The sequence below is a fragment of the Elaeis guineensis genome, chromosome 7 (genome assembly GCF_000442705.2).
Source record: "Elaeis guineensis isolate ETL-2024a chromosome 7, EG11, whole genome shotgun sequence".
Lineage (NCBI taxonomy): Eukaryota > Viridiplantae > Streptophyta > Magnoliopsida > Arecales > Arecaceae > Elaeis > Elaeis guineensis.
The window spans coordinates 101,728,596-101,754,563 of record NC_025999.2 but is presented as its reverse complement, the minus strand read 5'-3'; the positions used below and the strand labels follow the sequence as shown (position 1 = coordinate 101,754,563).

The 25,968-nt window shown below is 37.0% G+C and overlaps 1 protein-coding gene across 11 annotated transcripts; it reads left to right on the top strand.

The window, feature by feature from the left end:
* Positions 1-12,691: 12,691 nt before the first annotated feature.
* LOC105047969 (thioredoxin-like 2, chloroplastic) lies at positions 12,692-25,008 on the top strand. Of its 11 annotated transcripts, XM_073260535.1 has the most exons (6): positions 12,695-13,077; positions 13,505-13,692; positions 14,035-14,094; positions 14,732-14,785; positions 21,284-21,347; positions 21,425-22,005. In XM_073260535.1, exons 1-6 carry the CDS (start codon positions 12,969-12,971, stop codon positions 21,664-21,666), a joined length of 717 nt encoding a protein of 238 aa, XP_073116636.1. In that variant the 5' UTR covers positions 12,695-12,968; the 3' UTR covers positions 21,667-22,005. The 11 variants fall into 11 exon arrangements, with proteins under 11 accessions (XP_073116639.1, XP_073116642.1, XP_073116640.1 ...); XM_073260538.1 differs by lacking the exons at positions 21,284-21,347; positions 21,425-22,005 and adding an exon at positions 24,270-25,008 and having other exon boundaries at positions 12,692-13,077; XM_073260541.1 differs by lacking the exons at positions 21,284-21,347; positions 21,425-22,005 and adding an exon at positions 24,340-24,997 and having other exon boundaries at positions 12,692-13,077.
* The last annotated feature ends 960 nt before the right edge of the window (positions 25,009-25,968 follow it).

Below are 25,968 nucleotides of genomic sequence, written 5' to 3'. Positions count from 1 at the left end.
GAATTTTTTGCATATATACCTTTTCAGGCATTCAAATTTATGTGAATATCCTCATAAAATTACTATTTGTATACGTACACTTATAATTTTTTCATATCTATCCATAAGGATATATATTTCAATCATTTTAATTTTAAATCATTAGTTTTTTCATAGCATTAAATAATATGGGTACATATATAAAAAAATAAATAAATATATATATATATATAATAAATAATTTATAAAGATATATATGTAAATATTAATTTTGAAAGAATATTTACATAAATTTAAAAGTTTAAGACGATATACACGTAAAAATTTTATAAAGTTTAAACAAGATTTTGATAGTTATATGTTTTATGTTCAATAATGAGATCTAGATGCGTAGATTATAGCTCTCACAATCCACTACTTGATTCAACATCATATATCATTGGAATCTTTTTTTTATAAATAATTAGACAACCATTTAAATAATTATTTTTACTCAAGCACAAGAAAGAATTTTTCAACTTTTTCACCATGTGTGTGAATCCTTTGTACCATAGCATCCGAAAAACTCGTATAAATGGGTTACATGAATTCACCAACGACTCCTCGTTTTTTATGAAGGAAACTACCTTTCCAACTTGACTTGTTCGCTCGTTTGGCGACATGTCAGTTTAGCCAGGCTGAGCCCTACCAATTATTGGCGCGTGCGCTACGCTCGTGCAATGGACCCTCGCAACGACAGGCTGCCAGCTTCCACGATGTCTGTTTGCAGTATCGTGCCGTCACAGCACGCGCACCAGGAGCCAATTATACTACATCTGCTCCTCCGTTTACTTCTATTGGCCGGACAGAGACATCGAAGGGCGAACTCACGCCTTGGAGTCCGTACATATTTATCTCTATTTAAGATATGTTTAAACATTTTTATTAAATTGGACTAAAAGTTTTATAGAATTTATAAGTTGAATTCTCTATTTAAGAATGGTCCTGTAACAACCATATATCATCCAACCTAAATCCTATGAAAAGAGAAAAAAAAATCTATGGAGATATTAATTTTTCCTTTCTTACAAGCTAAAGAGCAGGATTTAAATTGGATAGGGATATGTTCCTCGAAAAATACAAGTTAGATGGATCGAGAGAGCCCTCTACAGAGCTGCTAGTTGCCCACGGTGTCCCACATGCCAAATTTTTTCTCTTTACGTTCCTGCCCCGCACTCTCTCGAGAGTTCATCAGAGCTAAAGGTTTTCCAGCTCGGAACACCTTTATTCGAGGCAAAGTCACATGCCGATTGAATAGAAATCCATTTTCGTGGGTTTTCATGTATCATTAGCTTATGGAAGCTTAACTGGTCGGTCCTGAGCAAGTTTATTGAAAGCATGGGAATGATCGGAAGAGATCACCCAGCAACATGACCTAGATCATCCCGGACTGGTCTGAAATTTTAATCCCATGCTGTTAGGAGCCAAATTATCTGTGTTTAAGACACAAATTAGTTCACAAACCATTTCTCTATTTTCTGCAGTTTAATTCAGTTTCCTCTTTAGCTTTTAATATCGTTTCATGTTAGTTGTAGCTTGACAATTGAATGGTGAGTCCTGGATGGCAGGAGCTGGCCGACATCTATGTCTTTAGCCTCCCGCCGAGCCTCGGAGAGGCCTCCCTCCGGATCCGGACCTATCTGGGCTGCCTTGGCATTAACTACACCATTGTTGTCCTTCTCATCGTATTCCATAGTCTCCTTTGGCATGCCGTCTCCCTCATCGTGCTCGTCATCTTTGGGCCTTGGCCTTATGGTCGGCGACGCGCACAGTCCTCATCATGCTCACTGTCGTCATCCTCGTGGTGCTGCTTCTCATCAACACCACTCTCAACATCCTGGTGTCACTACTGGTGAGGCTGGTGGCGGTGCTGCACCATGCGGTGCTCCGACGGACCGATGATCTCTTCACGGAGGAGGAGGTGGTGGGGGCCGACCAGTGGTTAGTAGCTACGATCGTCGAAGAGGCCAGCAAACCATCCCGATCCCTCTCCTCAGAACAACAACCTGAAAGAAATATAGAGCAGTACTATGCATATAATTTTAAAAATTTATACAGCAAAACTATTAGATTAAATAATTTAATCTAATTTACAGACATAAGATCTAATATAGATTACCATGTCAAGATCTATAATATAATTTAATATGCACATAAGATCTGAAAATAAAACTTACATCGATCTAATCGGTGCTACAATTTAGATCTAACCCTTATATCCATAAAAAAAAAGATCAAGTTCAGAAACAATTACCGTACTATAAGTTGATGACCTCTGCTGGTTCAATACTTGGATAGGCACTCCTTCAGATTGCTCGCAGCCACATGAAATCATCTGACCTCTACAGAACGTTCACACGAAGACTGGCACAGATCGGGTTCCTTGGAAGTGCTAGCTTGCAAGGATCTTCAAGGCTGATTTCTCTCTTCTTCTTCATAACTCTTGGACGCTCCAAAAGAAGAGAGGATCTGGAGGAGGAAGAGGAGAGAAGAGAGAGCTCTGAAGAAAAAATAAAACCAACAAGGGAAGAACATATGGGGCGTCCACAATTGGAGCCCCCTTTAAATAACAAGGGCTAGGGTTTTTGGGTCAAAGAGAGGGCGCCACAATCTCTACGCCAAAACAAATTTTGGGCATCCCAAAATTTTTAAAAGTGAGTGTTTGGCATGAGGAGGAGATTAGGAGTCTCTCACGTCCAAAAACTCTCCATAGAAATTTAGGAAAAAAATCAATAGGCACCACCCTTCTTTCCAAGTTTGAAAAATCTCTTTCCTTCTTATCTCCTTATCTCTAATTCGAATTGCATTCGAATTAGGTAGGAGATAAGATCATGACTCATCATACTTTACTGCCCATTCTTATTGAGCCTTCTCCCATCGCACCAAAAATCTCAAGTCAAATCCAATTTGGCATTGAGATCAAGTGGATAGGACCAAGGTGGCGTAAGGATAAAGAGATAGAGTCTCTGTTGGCTTGGACTCTTCATTTCCAATTTAATTCTAAACCAAATCAAATCTGATTTGAATCCAATGATAAGAATAAATCCAATCTAATAAGGAGTCCAATCATCTTAATAAATTTCTAATTCAATTAGGAATTAGCTGAGCCCAAGTTCTGATTGAATCAGGATCAAATTTTTCTTACAATCAGGTTTGATCAAATCAAACCCAATCTAAGTCAAACTGAATCTAATTCAATTAGATTTGATCCAAAGCTCTTTACTCAATCAAATTGAGTCAATTAACAATATAATTACTAATTAATTCTCCATTAATAGTAGAGTTTCAGTTCAATAGGACTCTCCTCCAGAGTTTCAATCTCAGTGGGACTCTTCACCAGAGTCACAATCCAATTAGACTCTTCAACCATCAGATCTGACCGAATCTTCTAGTGTGTGTAACCCCATAGGTTCGAACCTAAATCGGTAGCATAGGAATAACTTTTTATATTAATCGATGTAACTATCTAGCAATGGGATCCGACGTCCGGATAGGCTGAAAGATTGCAAAGCAACATTTTAGAACCTACTGGCGTATGGTTATCGTATAACTCATCCATTTGACCCTAATGCTTAAGGTAATCTAGGTTTGACTGTCAAACCTAATATAGTCGACCACATTGTATTTCAACCTTTCAAATCCATCACATGGATTATCCTGACTAAGGTTTAAATAAATTGAAATACACTGATGCATATCTACTACTAATTCAGAGGGATTAATTTCATCTTGACTAATGCACCGACTTGATAAGTACTTGACTGCACTCAGTAATCTTTCATCACTAAATTAGAAACTTAGATGGTCTGATACTAAAGTATAGTGAGTTGCTTACAAGTCACTATGATGATCTCAGGTCTGAAGGACACTTATACCCATACCCTTCATGAGCTACTCTTGAAAGCAAAGTGATCGGTAAATGGTCACATCCAGTGCGAATGTACACCTACATTCCACTTGCATGCCATACCAGTGTCTCCACACTCCTTGATTAAGAGGACAACCAACTCATATGGCATACAACAACCTATACTTGAATTGCTATCGTTCTATTAACAGCATATCATTTGGTCGCGAATACGTTTTAATGACTAAATGATAAATCCTCTTTTGTCGATTAAATATAGTCCTAAGGACTTCATCACAATCACAGGAGCTCAAATAAGATGGTATAAAATATGATGAAAAAGTTCAATAACTTTTATTAATAAAAATTCATATACAATTACAAATATGAGCACAATCGTCAACAGGTTGACGATTGACTTTGGAACACATTTTTCAACAACTCTCACTTGGACTAAAGTCAATCGGTACAGTATCATATACCCATCTTCAATTTGTGATCATCGAACTCCTTGATTTTGAGAGCTTTAGTAAATGGGTCGGCAAGGTTCTCTTTTTCGTTGATCTTCTGAAGGTCGATGTCACCTTGATCCACGATCTTCCAGATAAGATGATAGCAGTGCAGAATGTGTTTGACGCGCTGATGGGATTTCGACTTCTTGGCTTGAGCAATGGTGCCAGTGCTATCGCAGTATAACAAGACGAGGCCATTGATGAAGGGTGCCACTCTAAACTCGCCAATGAACTTTTGCAACCATGCAGCTTCCTTCACAATATCGGATGCTGCGATATACTCCGCTTTACAAACAGAGTCAGCCACAGTATGCTGCTTGAAATTTTTTCAGCAGATTGCTGCATCATTTAAAAAAAAAATATAATCCGACACACTCTTGCTATCGTTATGGTCTGACTGAAAGCTGGAGTCAGTAAACCCCACTAGTTTCAAGTCAGTTTCACCATAAACAAGTCATTGATCTTTAGTATTTTTTAAATATTTAAGAATGATCTTTATGACATTCCAGTGGTTCTCTCCTAGATTAGACTGGTATCTACTCACTACTCCTACTGAGTATGCCACATCTGATTTTGTACATGTCATGGCGTACATCATAGAACCCACTGTCGAAACATATGAAACTCTACTCATATGCTCTCTCTCTTGAGGAGTTGTCGGACAATCCCTCTTTGAGAGAGAAATTTTATGGCCTATCGAGAGATAATCTTTTTTGAAATTTTTTATACTGAACCGTTTCAGCATGGTGTCTATGTATGTGGACTGGGACAATCCAAGCAATCTTTTCGATCTATCTCTATAGATCTTCATCTCAAGGATGTAGGATACTTCTCCCAGGTCCTTCATAGAGAATTGAGACGATAACCAAACTTTTATTCCTTGTAATGCAGGGATGACATTTTTGATTAAAAGAATATCATCCACATATAAAATAAAGAATACAACCATAGAGTCATTTACCCATTTGTAAATGTAGGATTCTTTTCCGTTCCTAACGAAGCCATACGTTCTGATAATCTTATCAAAATGCATGTTCTAACTTCTAAATACCTGCTTTAATCCATAGATGGATCTCTAAAGCTTGTACACGTTGGATTCATCTGTGGATGTGAAATCCTCTAGCTGTATCATATACACCTTTTCTTCCAGCTCTCCATTTAAAAAAATTATTTTCATATCCATTTGTTAGATTTCATAATCCATATATGCCGCTATTGGAAGCATAATCTGAATGGATTTGAGCATTACCACAGGAGAAAATATCTCGTCATAGTCAATACCATAATACTGACAATAATCTTTGGAAACCAAACGAACTTTATAGATCTCCACATTTCCGTCTGCATCCTTCTTCCTTTTGAAAACCCACTTACATCTTATGGGTTTAACCCCTTCAGGTGAGTCAACTAATGTCCATACATCATTGACCTTCATGAACTCCATTTCAAATTTTATGGCTTCCAGCCATTTATCAAAGTCGAACCTCTGTATTGCATCCATATAGGTGATTGGATCCTCATTGTTTTCATCGAGCTTAACAAGATTTCCATCCCAAATCAAGAAACTTAAGTATTTATCCGACTGACGTGATACTCTACCGGATCACGTTAAGGATGTTTGTATATTGGACTCCGGGTTTGATCTTATCAAATTCGATTCAGATTCAATCACTGGTGCCAGTTCTTCTACCTGTCGAACTTTGTCAAGCTCGATTTTAGAGGCACTTATTTCTTCACTAAGAAACTTCTTTTCCAAAAAGTGTCTTACTGCTGATAAATATTTTTTATTCAGCAAGGAGGTAAAAGTAATATCCCCTCATTTCCTTGGGATATCCTATAAAATTATACTTATCAGACCTAGGTCCAAGCTTATCGATTTGCAATCGTTTAACATAAGTCGGACACCTCCAGATCTTATAGTAAGTGAGGTTCGGCCTACGCCCTGACCATATCTCATATGATGTTTTACTAACTGACTTGCTCAAAATATTATTGAGTACAAAACAGGCTGTCTCAAATGCATATCTCCAAAAGAAGATCAGCAGACTTGCAAACCCCATCATGGACCAAACTTTGTCCAACAAGGTTTGATTCTTCCTTTCTGAGATACCATTATACTGTAGTGTCTCTGGAAAGATCCATTGTGAGAGAATCCTATTCTCTTTTAGATATGTCAGAAATTTACTAGAAAGGTATTCACTCCCTCGATCAGATCGAAGAGTTTTAATATTTTTTTAATTTAATTTTCTACTTCATTATAAAATCATTTGAACATTTCAAATGATTCGAACTTGTATTTCATCAAGTAGACATATCCATACCTAGATAGGTCGTATGTGAATATAATGAAATAGCTATACCCTCCTCTGGTACTAATATTCATAGGTCCACGTACATCAGTATGATTAGACCTAGAACTTCACTAGCTCGTTCATTTTTTTCAGTAAAAGATGATTTAGTCATCTTCCCAAGAAGACAAGACTCACAGGTCGACAATAATTCACAATCATTGATATTAAGGATACCCTCTTATGCTAATCTGTTTATCCTGCTCTTGTTAATGTGACCGAGCTTGTAATGGCAAAGGTAGGTATCTGTGATATTGTCTAACTTTAAACATTTATTTAGAGTGTACATTATATTCACAGGCTATAACAAAATATAGATGTCATTTCTTAATTATCCTCGTATTATTGTAGCATCATTCATAATGATATCACAATAATCATTCTTTATTGATAAACTATAACCATCTTTGGTCAAAAGGCCAACAGAGATTATATTCATCAATAAAGATAGACAATAGTGACAATCACTTAAAATGACACTATTAGATTTGAAAACAAGCTCGACGACTCCTAAAGTCAGGATTGAAACTTGGTTCCATCTCTCACATTTAGGAATCTCTCATCGTTCTCAATTTTTTTACTAATTTGAAGTCCTTGTAATGAATTGCATATGTGAACTGGACTTCGATATCTAATACTCAGGTAGTAGTGTCATATATAGAAAAATTACAAGGCATTATCATATAAGCACCTTGATCCGTAACTAATTGCTCGTTTCTTTTTAACCTATTTAGGTCATAGTCTGCTTGACTCGGTTTAACCTTAAACATTTTAGCTAGATTGAGCTCAAGACCAATGTTCAACTTTTGATACTGGCTATTGAAGTTGGGTCCAATAAGCTCATTACTGTCAAACAGTGAGTGGAGCGACAAATTGCTAGCCATTTTTGAAAAGAAAGAAAAATACAGACTTAATTAGTATATGAATTAATCAAGCTTAAAGACATGGACTTTAGTCCAAAGGTTCTCTCACTATTTTATATGAATTGATAGCTTTTACTTCTAATTCGAAGAATTATCTTAATTCTTTAGTGGGTACTAGAATCCACACAGACTGCATATAGGTCCGAGTATGACTCGGCCAACCCATATGCATCTATGGATAGATTTTCAATCAATTATTTTTTTAAATAATTTTTAGTAATTAATTTTATCCTAAATTTTATTTCAGTAGACGATAGGCCTCCACTGAAAATTTTGGTTAGGTCAAACCATTAACATGAACCTACTCAGTGATTCTAACTAATGAATGATCAGATCCGAGTATGGCTCGGCCAACCCAACCATTCATCAAATAGTATATCAAAATCATCATATGATGAATGATAATTTCATCATTCAGAGAAACATCACATGGATGACGCCTGCAATGTTAATCAAAAATAATGGATCTATTACCATTCACCTTAATGGGAAGCTATGATCTAGTTATCACCATAACTATCTCATTTAAAAAGATCTAATAATTTAAAAAAATTAATTTATCAATTAAAAAAAAAAGAGATCAACCAGTAAACCGCAATCCTCCCATTGACTTCACCAAGTTATTGAATCAAATTAAGATCATGCTGGTCGAACTGGCACCTAAATCAGTCACATTGATCAACCTTAATGGTATGAGTTAATTCGAATCACTTAGCAATCTAATCAAAACATAATTCATCAAATTGGCCAGGTAAGTGAAATCGATGGGAGGGTCTGCTAAGCTTGCCTTAGACACCATCAAAATCGCTAGGTAAGTCGCTCTCAATTAAAAATCATCGATCAAAATGCCAACCTTACCTTAGACATCAATTGGTTAATTAGTTTCGATTTGACCAACCTAATGATTCGAGTTTAACTACTAAGCCACAATTCAGATCCATTTGGTCTAATCAAAGACATGGACTTGACCATCTACAACTATTGTATTAGAAAAATTCTGATTTAATCTAATTCAATATTTGATTAAATTTAATCAATTTCTCTACATAGTCAATTAATTTTTTATTCTAATCTTAGGTCTAACCCAATTAAGAGGACTCGATTTGAGCTAACCCATATCTCATATTTTATGCAATATCATTAGATCTTAAATCATAATTCTAGATCTAATCGATTCAACACTTAATTCTTAATTAAGTTTAGCATCAACATGGTTTATGTTTTGAAACAATTTCTCATGTAAACCTTTTATATTAAATCATAAAATCTCTTTAGATCATATCTAAATTTTTATGATTTTAAATCAAAATAATTTTGATTATCAAAATTAGATGTAACTAATTTTCTTTGCTACTTGCATCACATACAATAAATCTTAGGATTTCAAGATCTAGGATTTTGTAAGAAAGTAAGAAATTCTAAGATTTCAAGATCCAGAGTTTTGCAAGAAAGTAAGTTTTTTCTTTTCGCTTTTTTCTTCATGAGACCTCACAGTGGCACCCCTACACGTCATGAAGAGTACCCTATTGAATGGGAGGAGAGGATCATGTAATCCTACTTGCTCCTATGACCGAACGGTCTGATGATTACCCAATCTGAGTACTTTGCTACTCAGATCATCTAATCTAATCGTATAAAATTGAATAAAAATCAGATCTAAAAATAAAATATATTTAGATCTAATCTAAATAATAAATAATCAGATCTAAAGATATATTATCAGATTTAAAAGTATATTAAATCATATCATAAAGGAATATGGCTCTGGTACCAATTGAAGAAAATATAGGGCAATACTATGCATGCAAATTTAAAAATTTATGCAGCAAAACTATTAAATTAAATGATTTAATCTAATTTACATGCATAAGATCTAATCTAGACTACCATACCAAGATCTATAATATGATTTAACATGCACATAAGATCTGAAAATAAAACTTGCATCGATCTAATCGATGCTGCAATCTAGATCTAACCCTTAGATCTATCAAAAAAAAAGATCAAGTTCAGAAACAATTATCGAACTATAAGTTGATGATCTCTGCTGGTCCAACACTTGGATTGGTGCTTCTTTAGATTACTTACAGCCATACGAAGTCATTCGATCTCTACAGAACGTCCACACGAAGACCGGCGTAGATCAGTCTCCTTGGAAGTGCTAGCTTGCAAAGATCTTCAAGGCTGATTTCTTCCTTCTTCTTCACAACTCTTGGACACTCTAAAAGAAGAGAGGATTTGGAGGAGAAAAAGAACAGAAGAGAGAGCTCTGGAGAAAAAATAAAACCAGCAAGCGAAGAACATATTGGGCATCCACAATTGGAGCCCCCTTTAAATAACAAGGGCTAGGGTTTTTAGGTCAAAGGGAGGGTGCCATAACCTCCATGCCAAAATAAATTCTGGGCATCTCAAAATTTTCAAAAGTGAGTGTTTGGTGTGAGGAGGAGATCAAAAGTCTCTCACATCCAAAAACTCTCCATAGAAATTTAGAAAAAAATCAATAGGCGCCACCCTTCTTTTCAAGTTTGAAAAATCTCTTTTCTTCTTATCTCCTTATCTCTAATTCGGATCGCATTTGAATTAGACAGAAGATAAGATCATAACTCATCATGATTTGCCTCCTATTCTCATTGAGCCTTCTCCCATCACACCAAAAATCTCAAGCCAAATCCAATTTGCTGTTGAGATCAGGTGGATAGGACCAGGGTGGCGCAAGGAGAACGAGATAGAGTCCCTGTTGGCTTGAACTCTTCATTTTCGATTTAATTCTAAACCAAATCAAATCTAGTTTGAACTCAATGATAAAAATTAATCCAATCTAATTAGGAGCCCAATCATCTCAATAAATTCCTAACTCAATTAAGAATTAGCTGAGCTCAAGTTCTGATCGAATCAGGATCAAATTTGTCTTACAATCAGGCTTGATCAAATCAAATCCAATCTAAGTCAAATTGAATCTAATTTAATTAGACTTGATCCAAAACTCTTTACTCAATCAAATTGAGTCAATTAGCAATCTAATTATTAATTAATTCTCTATTAATAATAGAGTTCTAGTCCAATAGGACTTTCCTCCAGAGCTCCAATTTCAGTGGGACTCTTCATCAGAGTCACAATCCAATTGGACTCTTCAGCCATTAGATCTGACTGAATCTTCTAATGTGTGTGATTCCATTGGTTCGAACCTAAGTCGATAGCATAGGAACAACTTCCTAAACTAATCGATATAACAATCTAGCAACGGGACCCGACGTTCGGATAGGCTGAAAGATTGCAAAGCAATATTTTAGAACCTATTGATGTATGGTTCCCATATAATTCATCTCTTTGACTCTAATACTCAAAGTGACCTAGAGTTTGACTGTCAACCCTAATAGTCGACCACATTATATTTCAACCTTTTAAAGCTATTACATAGATTATCCTGGTCAAGATTTTACTAAATTGAAATACACTGATGCATATCTCCTGCTAATTCAGAGGGGTCAATTTTATCTTGACTCACGCACCAACTTAATAAGTATTTGACTGTATCCAGTAATATTCTGTCACTGAATTAAAAACTCAGATGGTCCGGTACTAAAGTACAGTGAGTTGCTTACAAGTCACTGTAGTGATCTCAGATCTGAGGGACATTTATACTGATACCCTTCACGAGCTATTCTTGATAGTAGAGTGCTCGAAAATGATCACATCTGTTGTGAATGTACACCTACATTCTACTTGTATACTATACCAGTATCTCCACACTCTTTAGTTAAGAGGGCAACCAACTCATATGGCACACAGCGACTTATACTTGATATTGCTATCATCCTATTAACAGCATATCATTTGGTCGCGAACACATTTTAAGGACTAAACGATAAATCCTCCTTTATCGATTAAATATAGTCTTAAGAACTTCATCACAATCACAGGAGCTCAAATGGTATAAAATGTGACGAAGAAGTCAAATAATTTTTATTAATAAAAATTCATATACAATTACAAATATGAGTACAATCGTCAACAGATTGACGATTAGTTTTTGGATACATTTTCCAACACAACCCTCGTCGCCCGTGCTCGTGCCGCTGTGCATGCTTGCATGCAATGCCTTCTTCTTGTAAATTTTATCATATGGTATTTTCTTTTTCTTTTTTTAAGATGAATTTTTTATATAAATTCAATAAAAAAATACCTATAGGAATCAGAAAAACTTTAGAGCTTGTTTGGCTTATTGGACTAAAAATTCTATATAATTTATAAATTAGATCTATACAACCAGCAAAATCATAGAATTATAAATGAAATATGGTGTATAATATAACACGTAACAATTACTTTCTTATGAATTAAAAAATATGGTGTATAATGCAACACATAACAATTATTTTCTTTTTTTTCATTACTTCTTTGCAAATGGTTTTTCAAAAATCTTTGTGATGCAACTAGGAAGGAGATGAAGGAATGCTTCCAAGCTTCAAGCGCCAAATTTGAGGAATTTTGAGGAGAACTGTTTTAGAGCAAGGCAAGCCCCCTGCTAAATGATGGTACGATATTTCTTAAAAAAGAATGATGCGAAAGCAACAAGAACTGTCAATAAAACCGCCACTTATCAAACTACGGGTTGAATACAGACTGATGAAAACAAAAGCCTTTTTGTGGCATAGGCTTTTGATAAAACCAGACATGGTTTTTTTTTTTTTTAATTTTTTATGATCAATAAAATCACCGGAATATATTGGACGTGATATGATGATGAATAGGGGCTAGAGCTGATCATGGGACGGCCTTGGACACAGATAACATCAAAGTTTAAAGAGACCCAACGCGTAGTCCAACTGAGGAGGACTATAGTTTGGACCTGAGCCCGGCCCATAGTCATCTATCATGGGCCTAATGGCCGCCAAACGTGAAGCGGGAATCAGAATCCCGTTAGTCGAGGTTGCAAGATGCGGACCCAATCGCTCTCGCTCGTTGGTGTTTTGTATATCATGATCCCGCCTCTCGATCAAGAGCCTAAAGGCGCCCCCTGAGCGGTTGTTTTCGCGCGCCACGCACGCCCAAGCGAGGGCATGTGGAGATGGCGAGTTGTTAAAGTCGGTTTACTCCGTCGGTCTACAAATCATACACGCGTGCGCCCCTCAGGCCACAATCAGGGAGAGCAGCAGGTCACCGACCTGATTCCCATCCAAGAAACGAATAGAAAAGATCAATGAAGAATTGGACGAAGAACACGAGAAGAGAAGAGGTGGTGGATTAAATTGATCCATGGCCGATGTTCTCCTCTTCCATTATTATCTAATCTCCTCGTCCCTTCTCGGCTCCCATTCTTATGCCCTCTGGGCTGCTCCAACTTCCCGACATCCACAAGAAAGCCTTGTTTGGATTCCGCCTTCGCTACTGCTATCGCCCGCCAGCCGCAGCGCCTGTCCCATCTCAAGGTACGCCTGCGCACCCCCTCCTCTCGTTCTTGGATCTTCTTTTCTGTCTCTTCTCTTTATTTCGAATGACAAGATTATAAGAGGATCCTGGGAGGATTTCTCTGCCGAAATGAACCAGTTTGGGGATTACAATTTCAAGAACGGTATTATTAGCCCATTGGCGGATCGCGGAAGGGGTTCACAGTGACGTTGGGTTAGCTGAGCGTGGTCTCGTGATGGAGATGATTTCTGATAGGGTTCAAGGGCATGGCATGACGAGAAAGAAGATTGTGGTTCTTGATAGTTTCTTACACTTTTTCTGTTGCAGTTTGGATATAAATATAGTAATTGGAGTTTTATTTCGCTTCTTTTTCCTGTTTAAAATTATAATATTTTTGCATGTTTGCCCATGGCTTTTTTATTCTTCTTGATGGACGTGTTGTTTCAGGTGCATGCTGTTGGTGTGGCCAAATGATGGCACAAAGTGGTGGGGGGGAAAAAAAATGCAGGACTGAATATGATTGTATTAATTCAAAACAAGAGTTTCTGGATGCGTTAAGCCTGGCTGGTGATAGGCTTGTCATTGTTGCATTTTATGGCACTTGGTGTGGTTCTTCCCTAGCCCTATACCCAAAGGTGACATCCATTAAGTCTTATGCTCTGGGTTCTTGATTTCTTGCATACCCCATCTAATCTATGGATATTTGTTATTTATTCAGGTTCTGAATAAATAACAAATATTCCACTTGGTGTTTGCTTATTGTTGACCAGCAACTAGGAAGACTCGGTCAGCCAGCATCATAAAATTCCTCATTAATAGTGCTAGTGATACTAATTAGAATAAAGAAAAGGTTATCTTTTTTACTGAACATGCTTTGATTCTATTTGTATACTCAATCTTTTATTGTTCTTGCTAATCTTGCCAAAGGAAATCATCTTCTTGACTTTTTTTTTCATGTGTTTCTTCCTGGTTAACAGGGGAATGATTTTGTTGTCAATATTGAAGAAACATGTGTATCTATTGTTTGGTTCAAATGGGTATAGTTAACTTCTGTATTCTTCTGAAAATAAAGATAGTTTCTTTAAATAGTTTTGCCTTTTTTTGCCATACAAAAACATTGATGACAATCGATTTGGCAGCTTAATTTAAATACTAATACAATAATATCTCTCCAGCTGTTGCTTTCCTTGGTTCCTTCATAAGTTCTAGCTAACATCATCTTTTCCCCCTACTACTGTTGGTTCAGGATTTGCCACAAAGTGTCTATGCATGTATTTGCCCACATGCAAGTCCTGGTCAATCATGCTTAGCTACATATTGTGCATTGAGTTTTCATCTTTCCTGGTGTTTACTGAATATTCTATATTGGAGGTTTTAATCTATATAATTTAATTTTATGATGAAACATTAATAATTTCTTTATTGGAAACATGTATTAGTTTTTTTATAGCACTTAATAATTTTGTGATGAAACATTTAATGTTTTCCTTACTTGAGATGGTAGTTATATGTTGTATGGTCATTCATTCTCTCCCTCTCTATTTCTCCTCGGAATGATCTTTCAGCTCTGTAAGAAGCTGAAGAGAACCCTGATTTTTTATTCTGAAAGTAAATTTTGATAACAACAAGCCAATGTGCAAAATATTGAACATAAGGGTGCTTTCTTACTTTCAGTTCTATCGTGGTGCTGAGGGACAATTGGAGTCTTTTTCCTGTTCCCTAGCTAAGGTGAGTCATTTTCATTATTGTATCTCAAGCCCCTTCTTTTTATCCCAGGCATGCTGGTTGATGATTAATATCAACTAATTCTTTAAACTATAATTTATCTTTGTGTCTAACTACTTGTTTATCCCATTCCATAACACCTCAGTTTTTACACATGCTTAGTTTCTTTGATTGCAAGCATCATTTCTTCATTGGATCTTGAACTTAATATTACCACATTAGTAACATAAAATAAGTACTTCACCATTATCTGTACAAAATTATACAGAAGTAAAGCTATCATGAAATAATATTCTTGGCGATTTTAGCTTAGTTGCTGCAAAAAATAACAATTGCTTGTTTGATTGCAGCATTTAAGATACTATATCATTGAAGCACTATGTAGGTTCAGGGCTTAATCGAAGGAACATCTATTCTCGTAGTTGGTGTTTTTCATGAATTTCTTTCCAAAAAGTTGATGCATAACACTCTGTATTCTATGAATGTGAGCAGACCAGAATAAAACACTATGTACCATTAGGATTTAGGAGCTGGAGGAGGAACAGCTGGGACCTGGAGGTGTCAAAAAGCTTTTTGTTACAGATTGTTTATTGAGTCACAATGAGCTGGACGATCTTATTTTGACAAGACAGTCCTTGAGACAGCATATGTGGTATTCATATTTCAGGGTGAAGGTTGGACCATAGGTGACTTTTTATGCTATATGTGCCTCCAGCAGTTTGTCATCGAGTGGGCCTGTTCCAACTTCTAGAAAATTATTGCTGCCTATGGGCGCAAAGATTATTCTTCTAAGGAAGCAATTTGGAAATCAAGTCATTGTTTGGATATTGGGACGGGCCTTAGTATGTGGATAGGCTTTTAACATTGTGAGATTCTCCTTTGCGGGGACTTGGTGGTTTTATGTTTTAACAAGTGAATGGAGTGATCTAGTTAAGAAATGGAAGTTGTCAAATTATATGGAAAAAAATCTACTTGATCGAACATCCAAAAGACACCAATCCTTCAATTTGGATGGTGGCATATCCAGAACTGTGCAAATATGATGGATATGTCTTGGGGGTACCTTGGGTTTGAAAGCATTTATAGTTTGAACATTTGTGGTTTCTTCAAGGGGAGCTGAAGAAGAACAATGCTAGTGGCTGGAAATCTAAGGTGAATGGATTGGCTACTTAAAGAATCTATGGAAGGTAGAACTTTATGAGGAGGATATCAAGGAACAGAGCAAGGATCTGTTTCATAATGTTATTGTGTGTAGCGAACATATTTTAAATACTGTTTAGTGCTTAGTTGAAGCCAAAAAAGTAAATCTATGGAGTGCTTAAAAAGTGTGCCTATTTATGAAAGCTGAAGGAGGCAATGAACTTTGGAGCAAGAACACTAAGCTTTGCTTATTCCTGAGAAGTCGATTTGCAAGAAAAATGCATGTAAATTAGCAAACTAATGTGATTACGTATGACTTTAATCCTTGCAATCGAGGAAATAAGATAAAGATCTTGTTGATGCTTAGCAAAATTATGAGAAATAAAGTTGGTCCAAGGTCCAAAGTAAGGCTGGATTTTGGAAGCATGTTTGTTTCTTCTCATTTTTGCAAGCCATTACATAAAGATAGTACCATGAAATTTACATTGTTGTCAAGTGGACATGAAGATATATGCTAAACATCAGGCCTTATGTTATCTAAAGTCTTTGCCATGGCTGCAAGTTCTTTGTTTTAATCAGAGGTTGCAGTTGGAAAGCAATTGGAGTCAACCAATGAATGAACTTTCCCATTCACAACATGTGGAATTCATCTGGGGTGCATAGCTCTAGATGGAGGTTTTTTGCTAACAGGTTAGATGTGATCATGCACAGCTGAAAAATGAGACAAAGTGATGATGGATGGGTGCGGAATTGGCCTGGGTGGATGGGTTCAGTAGGTGAATTTCAAATCTCTTATTTCATGCCAGTGATGACTGGTCCCTATATCCAAACCAAAGCAATTACAGAGCTCTGGGACTGGGGAGATGCTGTGGGGCTTAATTCCTGGAGAACAGAAGAAGGTGCAGCATTGCTAGAAGTGTCACGGTTGGTAAAGATTAATAATGGAGGGATATATAGGGGACACCTGGGAGATAGAAGCATGTTCTTTTGGATGCAATGAAAAGTTCTAGGCAGTGCAGATTATGCCAAAATGAATGAGGTTGGTGAAGGTCAAGCATTATACGATCATCCACAGCAATTAGGACTGGAGCTTTGTCTAGTTGTGCTCGGCAAAGGTAGAGGTCATGTGTTTGGCCATCAATTGATGGAATTATCAGGTTGGCTAATTTTATAGGTAGCGGGATGGGGCTGAAAGGAGGAGAACAAATTTTTATGATGGAAAACAGCCATGGAGCCCACTGCAAGCACCTAGCAGCCATGGTCTATTGGGTGGGTCATGCAACCAAACGCACAATTGCACTAGGAAACATTAAGAAAAAGCTGTTTGGGTTGAGCCTGCCTATTGTCATTGATTAGAGGGAAATGTAAATTTTATAGATCTTAAACACAAAGATAGCACACTCCATGATGTAAGCGAAACTGGACACAAACACTACTTGGCATCCAAGGTTGAAATTCTCTCCATAAAGAGATATAAAAATGGTGCCTATCACAAAAACTTAGTAGTTGAGTTTTGTCAGGTGGCACTGCGACCAAAAACCTCTTGTGCTTTCTATGCAAAGGAATGTTGAACAAATTCGGAAAAAGCTGATATGGATCTCAAACACAACAACAGCTCACCACCAGAACATAAGCAATACGCAATACACGCCCTGCTCAGGACATGTTTGATTGGGCAAATCTGAGCCATGCAGAGGACCAAAACTTAGCATTACAGAAGCTCGTTACCATGCAGGTTTCTTTAAGGACCACAACTTTTCCAGCTATGATGCTAGGTGCTGTGATGTAAGACTTGAAAACTCAAGTGAGGCGAGGATGCGACAAGGTTGTTTACATGTACGCTTGAGAACATTCAGCAGCGAAACCTGAATTTTAATGTCAGTGGCGTGAGAGATGTCAAAAGAAAAAGAAAAAAAAAGAAAAGCAGCAGTGGCAGTTAATGACTAGGAACCTTTCTTTTGGTTTTTCTTATCCAAGCCTGCAACATGCCACCCATCTTTTGGATATCTCCTCAATAACATCTAGGGGGTCTTTGGTTCGCAATCGGAATCGCAATCGGAATGGATTGGAATCGGAATCAAAATAACTTAATCTCCCGAAGCGTTTGGTTCGTGACCGAAATCGGAATCGGAATGGATGATTCCCATTGTTGTTGTTTGGTTCATATAAAGATAGGAATCGGAATCAACTCAATTTTTTATTTTTATTCTTAGCTAAATTTTATGTATGTATACACAGCTCATGATCTCAACAAACCTGATCACGTGCACTGCGGGTGCCTACCACGACCTCTGATCGGATCCAGACCCCTGAACCCCTTCCGTCCGTGATTCGCTCTCTATCAACCCCCTCTCTCTCACTGTGTGTGCGTGAGATCCCTTCTCTCGAAGCTCACTCTCTCCTCCTCCCATGGGGATGGAGCTTATCCTGGTGGTCGACCTCTGCCTTCTCTCCCAGGCCGAGCTCAACACCCTTTCTCTCTCCTGCCCTAACGTCTTCGACCTCCACCACTGTGACGATATCGTCGTACCCAAGATCGACTGCTCTGTCTTCAATGAGAGCATCGGCAGCCGCAAGCTGACCTACTCCCGCCTCTGCCTCGCCCCCTACAAGCCCGACGGCCCCCCTTCCTCCTCCTCCTCCATCGTTCGCCGCTGCCCCCACGGCCTCCTCTCCTCCTCCTCCCCTCATTCCTCCTCCCCCACGGCCGCCATCGATGGTGCTAGCACTAAAGGCGACGACTCAGGACACTGCGAAAATCAACAGATCGTCTCCTTCCTCCACCAGCTCTTCGTCTGTGAGGACTCCTCCGTGATTTTATTTTTTTATCTCATTCTATTGGAATGAGTTTTGACTCCGTTGGGGTGAGTTTGGATTCGGTTACGGAAGAAATGGATCATTTCCATTCCTCTCTGGAATGAAAATTAGAATGAGATTCCCTCTAACGAAACAGTTGGAATGGAGTCATCTATTTCGATTTTCATTCCAGACCTTAATTATTCCAATCAAACCCCCCCCCCCCCATACTATCGAGATGATTGTAATTTTCTTATTAAGTAAAAAATACATGCCTCGATGCTCCCTTAGACTCACCCATAAGGATTTCATTGTTGAGCAATACAACATTTTCTCATTTTAGATTTTTATACATTTGCCATATATTCCCTTGAATCTAAGATTGAGTTGGGATACATACATCATTCTTGTAGCACTCACACTCCATTGTGGATGTTAGAAATAGCTAGTAATATAAACTGGAGTTGTGCAAGTTATCTCCATGCCCTTTATGTGATGAATCTAGATTTTTTTTTAACTTCTATTTGATTAAAAAACGTTTCCTCAATAACATTAATTGGTAGCTGTAGCAGTAACTTTTATTCATGCTCTTTCTCACAACAGGTTCCACATAAAAGTTAAACCAGTTGGCATGTATCAAATTTGGATTGCAAAATATATTCACATATCTTTAAGTTGCTGATTCATCATGTTTAAAAATTTAGATGGCAGAAATAATTTGCTAAATGAGAAAAAATAAAACATGAGTAGCCTTCTGCAGGTATGATGGACTAAATCTTGAAATGGAATATTAAGACGTCATAGCCATAGTATCTATATACCCGGTCAATTAATAACAGGAATGGCTTGTGTATCCAGAGAAAAAAAAAAAAAAAGGACATGTAGGATAGGTGCGGTAGAGACTGAAAGTGCTAAAACTATTGTGTTGGCATGGTTAAAGCACCTGTGGTCAGTTTGCTGGTTTCTTTTGCATCTATGTTGACGTGTGTCATGGGAATAATATGACTAGTATTTACATATTGCTGCATTGGCTTTTTAGCTTAATTACTGCAAGGACATGTTACTGGAAAAGGTCAAGCTCTTGGAGCATCCCCATATATCATCGGCATTTAACTGATGCTACTTCTCTTCTTACCCTATTTTCTTGTAAGTACTCAAAGCAAACATATTTAAGCTTGCACGTACCTGTCTTATAGTTTGCATTAGAGGAGAGTTGGTCTATCTTCTGCTGCCAATTGTCTGAACGATTGCTCCAAGAAGATTGTTATGGTTACCATGATTCGTGTTAAAAACATGAACTTTGCTCAAGACATTAAGAAATGGGGATGGGTCCTTGATTTAGGAAATTTGCTGGTAACATAAATCCATGAAGGTTGTCATGAATTTGTTAATAATATGAGTATTGGGAAAGGAAATAAATGAAAATGCTTAACTGCAGATCACCCTTCAAGAAAAGAACACTCTTCTCTGTTCTGCAGTCAGTCCTTCAATCTTTTCAAACTCAACGCAAATAAGAATTTTGTGAAGAAAATCTATAGAAGATATGAGTATATGCTTGCTTCGTTCTGTTCTACATTATTTGGCTTCATACATAGGGCTTGGGGATTGTTCTACATGACATGGATCAGAGGTAGCTTGAAAGAGGAGCTGGAATGGTTGTGAGAGCATGGAGGACTCGTTTGGTTTTTGGGAAGAGGATGGAGGAAAGTGTGGTCAACAGAAAGGGAGAAATGCTTTATGTTTGATTGGAAAAGAGAGAGATAGAAAAGTAGTTTTTTCATGAGAATAAAATTTTCACATTTCATAGGAAAAAAAACTCATATGGGACATGGGAAAGTCCAATTCCCACTTGCTGAAAGATAGGATATATATATATATATATATTTTAAAGTGCCATTAAGCTTTTAGATAGAATGGGATAAGATATTTTTATTTTTAAGAACATAACAGGTATTTTACATAACTTTCTAAGAAAGTAGATGTTTAACTAAACATGGGTCACTCTGCAATATTTCACTTTTTCATGATGAACGAAATATGCAAAAATTATTTTTTCCAGCATCACATATCAAGATATCTTCTTTCCCATGATCAACGAAATATGCAAAAATTACTTTTTCCAGCATCACATATCAAGATATCATCTTTCTAGGAAAAATATTTCTGTGAAAGAAAATTTTGCACGGACAAAATAAGTCTGTAGAGAAGGATTTAAAGAGTTGGTTTTACTTGAGAAATAGAGAATGGAAGGTATTTTATCTCCTAATTTATAACAGTAATAGGCAAGTTGTGAGAAAATGCCAAAAATGTGCCCTTCTGTCATTACATCAGAAGTGCAGCTGCTCTATGGCCAGCAAAATTATTTCCATGTTATGCGGTATGGGATGTGAAGTTGTGAAATATAAACAATTGAACACCTAAAATAGAAATGACTTGGCAAAATCTTCTAATTTTCCATATGCATCGTATTTGTGAAATATAAACGAAAAATAGAAGTCATTTGGTCTAACTAAAATATATCACAAGGTAGTGTAATAAATTTTTTTCTTTACTGCTTCCGTTCAGGGCCTACTCTCAAGTTTTGCAGCTGACCGAAATCATGATCGCCTAAAAAGTTCTTGCAGTACAGGTATAACAAAGTATGCTGACTAATATTTTGTGAAAGGAGAACTTCTCAACCTCTTCTCTCTATCTTTTCCTAAAAAGGAGAGGTGTCTCTTGTAACTTTGCGCCCATACTTTGAAGCCTCAACATCCAGCATAAAATCAAAATACTTTCTGTGGCTAGCTTGGAGGAAAAGGTTGAACACCAGCAATGTTCTAGGGAGAAAACTAGGCAAAAATTTGGGACCCTCTACCATTTGCAATCAAGTGCCTAAAGCCATTCCACCTTTTCTAAAATTGCCCCATTTTCAACTCAATTTGGATGGTTATTTGCTCAACACTTAAGAGTTCTACACCCACAACATTCGTTTGATTATCTTTGCACAACATGGATCTGTCGGAATTTCTCAAGAAACATTTGGAATTACATCCGATTGTGGCAATTGTTTGGGAATGTTGGAAGGAAAGAAACACCATTCTATTTCTCAATAAGCATAGGGCCATCTTTTGGTTGCCTCCGCTGGACTTTAGACCTTCAATAATTGGTCTCTTACTTGTAAACACTTTGAACTTGCTCACTTCGTTGCTGTCTGGGTAAAGATTAAGGAAGTGTATAGACTTTTGGTAGATACCTGAATTACTTATAAGATGACCTCACCCGGACTCTTGTTCTTGTTTTCTCTATCTCCCTCCTAGCTACAGCGTCTCTTGCTTTGTTTGTGAAGTTGGCCTATGTTTCTTTTATCTCTTTATACATAGCTCTCTTTTTAATAAAGGTTGGTGGCTTTTTTGCGTCCCTTATTATTAAAAAAAAAAAAAAACCAAAAACAAAAAAAACATGAAACAAAAACCAAAACAAAAGAAAAGAAAAGAAAAAAAATGAAAAAGGAAAAAAATCCTTTCATGAGATCATGATGATTTATGCTTTTCACTCATGTACATTGGCGAATTTTAGTATAATCAGTCCTTTCCTCATTTGTTCATTTTTTTTTTCACCACCTATCTTCCTTCTATCTTTTTAAGAATTAGGATGAGGAATACTAATTGAAATTGAGGTGAGAATGCAACTTGAACCCAGTTTTCCAGCATCCATCACTTTTCTACCCTCTCTCATCCATCTTGGATCTTATGAACCGTGAACCCGATGTTCTTTGATGAGTCTAACTAGTGAAAAAGAAGGAAAAAGAACCTGAATTTTTGCAGTAGTACTTGAGAAAATCCCATCTTATCAATAGCTGAGTCATCTTTCTAATCAATGAAAGACGTCTAAAGGCAAGAGAACATTTTGAGAATGATTGCAATGCCTTCGAAGCATGAAACATGTAAAATTAGTGTTCGTTAACGGCAAGAAAGGTTTGAACCTCTTCTAAGTGGAGAGAGACTCTACTTAGCTGAGTTTAGTTGGCGGGACTATAGGAATTGTTGAGTCCAAAATATTGCCTGTGGGCGTAGCTAGCTCTCCAGGTTATGACCATTGGCTGTTCTGGTTAGGATTCATGTCAAACTGTCTTTTCTCCGCATCACATGAGGGAAGAGCATTTACAATCCATCAAGCTTAATAAAAATTTCTCATCTCAGTCTTTTCCAACATCATTGTCCACCTTTTTCAAATCAGCTAACTTTTAGAACGTATTTGATTGGAAAATGATATCGGAATTAGAGTAAGAATTGATTGGAATGAAAATCAGAATGATTATATGTTTCGATATATTTAGTTTATGATCGAAATTGAAATTGAAATCAAAATAAAATTTGAATATTAAAATAAAATAGAGATTAGATTTTGAAAGATTGAGACATTTTCATTTTTTTTAGAATCAATATGATATTCTCTCCAACTAAATATTTAGAATGGGAGTCACCCATGCCTATTCCCTTTTTGAAATCCAACTTCACCTAACTAGCTAGAATGGAACTACTATGTTGGTTCTTAAAGTACTAATTTTTTACCATAATTTTTCAACGGAAAGTGGCCCTCCTGCAGCCATGCCAAACCTTATCTTCTTTCGATGATGCCAGGCTTCAATTTATTCTTCACGAAGCTGATCTTTTTTTATTGAGGGACTACATTCCCTGCAATCCTCTGGGTGCAATTAATTTAGACAAGTCAGCAGTAGCTTGTTCGACACAATCAACCTGCCCCATTAGATGAGGGAGGTTGAGAGGTATATCTTTCAGAGGAAAGAAAAAAGCCGTGCCAAATAACACCAACTTTGGTTGTGAGGCATGTCTTTCAGGAGAAAGCAAGAGGCCATGCCATAATATTAAAGTTATATTTAGCTCACGATCGGAATCAGAATAAATTTAAAATAAAATAATAATATTTTTTAATATATTTGATTTATATTTAAAATTAAAATTAAAATAAAAATTTGATTTGAACGTTAAAAAAAAATTATGATTGAGTTTTGAAAGATTAAAATATTTTTATTTCTTTCAAAATGAAAATTAAAAAAAAACTCTTTTCAATCAGATTGCTGGAATGGGGACTATATATTTTTATTTTTATTTTAGAGTTCAACGTCTCCAAACCAAGTGTATCTTAAATATATTTTTCAAAATTTTTTATTCAAATTCCTCGTACATGATTTATAGAGGCCAACTAGACCTCGTCCTTCTTCTCTATTTTCAAAAAACGATGGGCCACCACCTCGGTTTATGACCTTTTTTTTTTTTCTTTTTTAAGTACATTCTAACCATATGAATGGACCTCCAGTGCGACAATGACAATAAGCAATTAAATTACATGGATGGAAAAGGACAGATAAGCATTCGAAAACGTGCACATTGAAAAATTCATCTTTTCTGATCGCGTAGTGAAATGAAAACATTTGTTTCGTATATGTGGTGAAGTGATTGGGTCAATATGAACGCTCCTCAGGTTTGATGTCCACTCTTTCTTCCCCAATTTGCACATGTGCTTAGATTCTTTTCTTTACATGTTCAAGGCTTGGATTCTCTCAAGATTGTCAAGGAAATTTCTTCAGTCATTGAACAATTCCCTGCTTCCCCTTCAAGGTGCTTGGAAAATTCCTTGAAAGGCGGCGAGAGATACAGTCAACAAAAAGGCCTGGGCCTGGCTACCTGAAAGGTTGAAGAATAAAGTAAGCAATAAAATTCAAATTCTTTAAGGAAATTAAGATTCTGCACAGTTTCAAAGAGTCTAGATGAATCCGTTCAAATTTCCATGGAGGTGACGCTACGGACATGCTAATGAGAGTTTTACAAGGGTAGTGCAATATAGTGAATTTGGGTTCATGAACGGTTCCTTGCATGTATGTCTAACGTATGGTTCCCTGAGTAGGTGGCATGTGATGAGGCTAGGATCCACCGGGTTGGATACACCTACTGAGTTCCTTACAGGAGAAATTATTAGGTGGACCAGGTCGATCTAGGATGAATCATTCTATCCTATGCTTATAAAAAGAAGAAAGAGGAAAAAAGGATTGAATTCATCCTAGGTCCGTGGATCTGGTCGACCTAATAATTTCTCCCTTCGTAGAAGAGGATTGCTCCTTGCAGATGCTCTATATGTTAGTGAATCCTCCATAAGCCATCCAACAACTCCATTATTCAGCAGGATTTCATAGACCTGAAATATGTATTGCCAACAAAGAATATTGATTCCTCTCGTGTAAAACCATTCAAATTAGATGACAGCTAGTTTTCTGGAGGACCCACAACCCACATTATGCATGCCCTTGGTTTATTAGTGAAGCTTACACGCAGTGCCGATCAAAAAGGGACTACGTATGCATCCAAGGTATAAATGTTTTTAAATGCTTGGGCATACACTTTGAAGGTGACCCGCTTAGATGCTAGACCTTGATGTGTAACGAAACCAAAGACTTATTATTATTATTTTTGCCTATGGTAAATCATGCATCCACTCCTATCTGAATGAGACCACGGGTGGGTTGTGGCAGATTGACATCCAAACACTATACAAGCCTCGATTTTGAGTGAGACACTCATGAAGTGCCTACGAGGGAAGCCTTGTGTGCATATAATATTAAGGTATAAATGCTTTCCAATTAAGTAATTATTTGTGAAATTAGAACACGACTCATTTGAACATGGCAAATCTGCATGCGTTGTCCCAGCAAATTATTACCACTCATCACGTAAGTCTATCCACTCCCAGTGGACGGTTGGGTTGGCAGAACATTTGCACCAAGCATTATAAGCCCTAAATTTATGAGTGAGGTTGTCTGCCAGAAGAGCGTTGTGCACGAATCCATTATAATATAGACCATTTTGATGTTAACAATAATTTAGAGTCGCACCGTTATATATATATCCTTGCTCCTCCATGCGTTCTCATTAGATCCATGTTCTTTCATCTAAGAAAAGAAGGATTGCTAGGCTCATAGCAGGAGAAATTTATTTCCAGCATTGCATGCACCACATGGCATACACACCATCAATTATAGCCGCTCATTCATATAGCGGTATTTTTTTTTTTTTTGATACAAAAAAAAAAGTTGGAGGAGGATGATCCGGCATAACCATCTCTCCTGGATGTGATCATAGAGCTCCAACCTCCGCTGAAATGTTCGATTCGAAGCAGAATTTGGGTGAGTGGGCGGCCTCCTTCCCACTATATGGGTGAATCTAATGGATAAGTACATCACCCCAGTACCATCA